The 4,774-nt window shown below is 42.5% G+C and overlaps 1 protein-coding gene across 1 annotated transcript in view; it reads right to left on the reverse strand.

Moving 5' to 3' along the window:
• Positions 1 to 1,307: 1,307 nt before the first annotated feature.
• ZSCAN2 (zinc finger and SCAN domain containing 2) overlaps positions 1,308 to 4,774 on the reverse strand; it is a 40,384-nt gene continuing 36,917 nt past the window's right edge. The window contains exon 2 of the mRNA XM_007945133.2: positions 1,308 to 2,746. Within this exon, the coding sequence (XP_007943324.1) occupies positions 1,308 to 2,746 (1,439 nt within the window). The remainder of the gene's footprint in view (positions 2,747 to 4,774) is intronic.

Raw genomic sequence — 4,774 nt, forward strand, 5'->3', positions numbered from 1 at the left:
GTGGGCTAAGAGTCAAGTTCAGGTTGTTTAACACAGGTTGAAAGCCAGACTCAAGAGAAGAATGGGACTCCATTTTATTAGGCAATGCTGAGCATCCATCCATTAAGAACTAAGGCCCATTCTGAGCATAGGCCCCGTGTGTAAAAGGGGGTGGTTTTACATTTCCCAGAAACACTAACTGCTCTCCTCTTCCCTCCTGATAAACCCCATCACTTGCTACCATATCACTGTCTTCACTGTTAAAAGGCTCAAGGAATCACAAAGCCCTGCTGGAACCCCCAAAACAAGGGTAACATATGTAAGAAACTCCTGATTCAAGCCCAAATCTCACCAGGGTATAGATGATGTGTCCTCAAAATCAGCACTTCCTTAAAAATAATGCTCTTCATTTATAATAAGCTACCAGACAGTATTATAGATCTGCATATACAAAATTTAAAAATATAAGAACAGGAAAATAACAAGTGCATAGAGTAATTTAAAAATGACTATGGGGGCTACATATCTGTGAGGGGTAAAGATACAAGCCCACCCTGCATAGTGCAGGACTTACCACAGGATGGTAAGCAGAGGCGAAAGCAAATACATATACCTTCTCAGTTTATACCTTTCTTGGCAGGCCCTGTCCAGCTCCTATCAAAGGAAAAGACACTGGTTCAAAAGACACTCTCTCATGTTTCTGTGCTCCTGACACTTTCCGGAAATAGGAAGGTGCTTTACCTTAATATGTGGATGACACAGAATTTAAGAAGCCCCTCCACTCTGACCTAATATCAAAGACCAGGGCAGTAAACTCATGAAGGCTAGTTCTGACTTGGGCAGGGGACCCTGGAATGCTAGCAGCTTTGCCCAACAAAATGGTAGCAGAACAGCCAGAGCCACATGAATAGATTACCAGTATTTCTCTGAAGATCCAGCTCATGTTGTAGGCCCTGCCATCTTCAACTCTGCATGGAGAAACATTTCCACATTTTACCAAAGGGGAAATTGAGGCACAGAGAAATCAAGAAAAGGAGAGCCAATCAAGTAGTGAAATTTAACAGAAAAAGACCCAACTTTTCCAACCTTCCGTTCCTATGCTCTTTAATCTGTATTGGCGTTTGACTTTGACCACTAAGATGGCAGCATTCTAGAAATGAAGATGAGCAGGGGTAAACTTCTGGCAAAAGTCTCCAAAGGGCATTGAGGAAAAAGGGCTCTTTTTAATGAGACATCAGATGTGTTTGTGTCAGGGCCATTATTTCATGATGTGTGAATTCCCTCTCCTGGGCCAGTGCCCCCACCCCAAAGTTTCTCTCTTTGCCACTTCAGTAAAGTTTTTCTTTCATGTGAGTTCTCTGATGGGTAATAAAATTGGAGCTGTTGCTGAAGCCTTTGCCACACTCAGGGCACTTGTAGGGCTTCTCCCCTGTATGGATTCGCTGGTGTATAATGAGAACAGAATTCCAGCTAAAGCCTTTCCCACACTCTGGACACCTGTAGGGCTTGTCTCCCAGGTGTGCTCGCTGGTGCATGACAAGAATGGAGCCCCGGCTAAAGCATTTGCCACACATGAGGCATTTGTAGGGCTTCTCGCCTGTGTGGGTCCGCTGGTGTACCACCAGCTGGGAGCGCTGGCTGAAGCATTTCCCACACTCGCCACACTTGTATGGTTTCTCTCCTGTGTGGATCCTCTGGTGCTTGATGAGGTTGGAGCTCCAGCTGAAGCTCTCCCCACATGTCAGGCACTCATAGGGCTTCTCTCCTGTGTGCATCCCCTGGTGTGCGATAAGACTGGAGCTCTGGCTGAAGCTCTTCCCACACTCCCCACACTTATATGGCTTCTCCACCATGTGGGTTCTCCGGTGTGTGGCCAGATTGGAGCTGCGACTAAAGCTTTTCCCACATTCATTGCATTGATAGGGCTTTTCTCCTGTGTGAGTTCTCCGGTGAGTGATGAGAGCTGAGCTCTGACTGAACCTCTGTCCACAATCTGTACATTTGTACGGCTTCTCTCCTGTGTGGATTCTCTGGTGTCTAATTAGGTTGGAGTTGTAACTAAAGCTTTCGCCACACTCTTTACATTCGTAGGGCTTTTCTCCAGTGTGGATACCCTGATGTGTATTAAGGCTGGACCGGTTGCCAAAACTTTTTCCACACTCTGGGCATGAGTATGGCTTCTCTCCTGTGTGGGTTCGCTGATGAGCAATGAGGTTGGGACTCCTGCTGAAACTCTTGCCACACTCAGCACACTGAAAGGGTTTCTCTCCTGTGTGGATCCTCTGGTGGGTTATAAGGTTTGCACTCCGACTAAAGCTTTTCCCACAATCCCTGCATTTATAAGGTTTCTCTCCAGTGTGAGTAGTTTGGTGCCTACTAAAGTTTGAACCATCACTAAAGCTCTTTCCACATTCGTCGCATTTATAGTATTTCTCTCCTGTGTGGGTCCGCTCATGTGTGATTAGATGAGATTTCCGGCTGAAGGTTTTCCCACACTGGGGACACTCATAGGGCTTCTCACCCAGATAGGTGCCCTGAAGTCCAATGAGTTGTCTAGCTTCCCTGCGCTGGGATAGCACCTCCACATTGTCCTCACTTGGGGCATTTCCCTGGGGCCTCCTAGAACCACAGTCCCTCTCAAAGTCACTTTCCCAATCGCACTGCTGAATGCCTTCTCCTTCAGGCATTTCTGAGAACATATGTGATTCAACTTCCTCAAACATGTCTTGATGAGAATTCTCCCCATTTTCACTCTGGATCTCAAAATCTGCAACAATGAAGAAAAACACACCATTTATACTCAATTCCCTATATATAATAACAAAAGGAAACCAAAAGAAAATTTTAATTAAACTGCTAGTAAAAATAACCAAACCCACCGTCATTGAGTCAATAAAGTACAAATTAGAACTGCCCATAGAGTTTCCAAGGCTGTAAATCTTTATGGAAGCAGAATGTCACATCTTTCTCCCCTGGAACAGCTGGTGGGTTTGAACAGTTGACCTTTCAGTTAGCAGCCACATGCTCTAATCACTGTGCAAACAGGGCTCATAGTGAAAATAAAGAGATTAGGAAATTCTCAAAACTTTTTAAAACGAGGTTTATTTCCTTCTACTTGGTTATCGAGTTGCCAGGCCTCATATTTTTGTAGGAATCACCCAGAATTTCCAAGTGTTAAAGATCTCAGTTATTCTTCTACCTGTTTCTCCATTGGGCAATGAGATCAGGTAGGAATTTGAAACTGGTAATCAGAGGAAACACCACTCATCTATCAGTTTGTTGTACTGTGGTGGCATGCATGTTGCTATGAGGCTGAAGGCTATGCCACCATATTTCAAATACTAGTGGGGTCATCCATGGTGGATAGATTTCAGTGGACTTTCCAGACTATGACAGACTAGGAAGAAGGAGGGGGCCATCTAATTCTGAAAAAATTGGCCAGTGAATGCCTTATAAATACCAGTGAAACACTGTCTGATATATTACTGGAAAACTTTATGAATAGCCCTGAAGCACTGTTTGATATATTGCCAGAAGATGAGCCCCTGAGATTGGAAGGCACTCAAAATATGACTGGGGAAGAGCTGCCTCCTCAAAGTAGAGTCTACCTTAATGATGTGGATGGAGTAAAGCTTTTGGACCTCCATCTGCTGATGGGGCATGACTCAAAATGGTAAGAAACAGCTGCAAACATCCATTAATAACTGGAACATGGAATGTACAAAGTATGAATCTAGGAAAACTGGAAGCTGACAAAAATGAAATGGAACACATAAAGATAGATATCCTAGGCATTAATGAGCTAAAATGGACTGATATTGGTCATTCTGAATCAGACAATCATATGGCCTACTATGCCAGAAATGACAAACTGAAGAGGAACAGCATCACATTCATCATCAAAAACAATGTTTCAAGATCTATCCGGCAGTACGATGCTATCAGTGATAATATCCATATGTCTACAAAGAAAACCAGTTAAAACTATAATTATTCACAATTTCACACCAACCACACAAGCCAAAGAAGAAACTGAAGATTTTTACCAATGTCTGCAGTCTGAAATTGATGAAACAGGAGATCAAGATTATTACTGGTGATTGGAATGCAACAGTTGGAAACAAAGAAGCACTGGTAGTTGGAAAACATGGCCTTGGTGATAGAAATGATGCTGGAGATGACATGATAGAATTTTGCAAGACTAAGGACTTATTCATTGCAAATACCTTTCTTCAACAAAATTAACAGCAGTTATACACATGGACTTCACCGGATGGAACACACAGGAATCAGATTGACTACATCTGTGGAAGAGGCAATGCAGAAGCTTAACATCTTCAGTCAAAACAAGGCCAGGAACTGACTGTGGAACAACCATTAAGGGCTCACTCATATTCAAGTTCAAGTTGAAGCTGAAGAAAACTAAAATAAGTCTATGAGAGCCAAAACATGACCTTGATTATATCCTATCTGAATTTAGAAACCATCTAAAGAACAGATTTGACATATTGAACACCAATGACCGAAAACCAGACAAGTTGTGGGATGACATCAAGAACATCACACACGAAGAAAGCAATGGTCATTAAAAACTCAGGAAAGGAAGAAAAGACCAAACGGGGTATCAGAAGAGACTCTGAAATTTGTTTTTGAATAGGAAGTAGCTAAAGCAAATGGAAGAAATGATAAAATAAAAGAACTGAACAGAACATTTCTTTGTTCTTTTTAAGCATTTTATTGAAATATAATTTATATACAGTGAAATACACAAAACTAAAGTGACATGAGTCAATGC

The sequence above is a fragment of the Orycteropus afer genome, unplaced genomic scaffold, assembly GCF_000298275.1.
Source record: "Orycteropus afer afer isolate SDZICR_OR568_19922 unplaced genomic scaffold, OryAfe1.0 scaffold00132, whole genome shotgun sequence".
Taxonomy (NCBI): Eukaryota; Metazoa; Chordata; class Mammalia; order Tubulidentata; family Orycteropodidae; genus Orycteropus; species Orycteropus afer.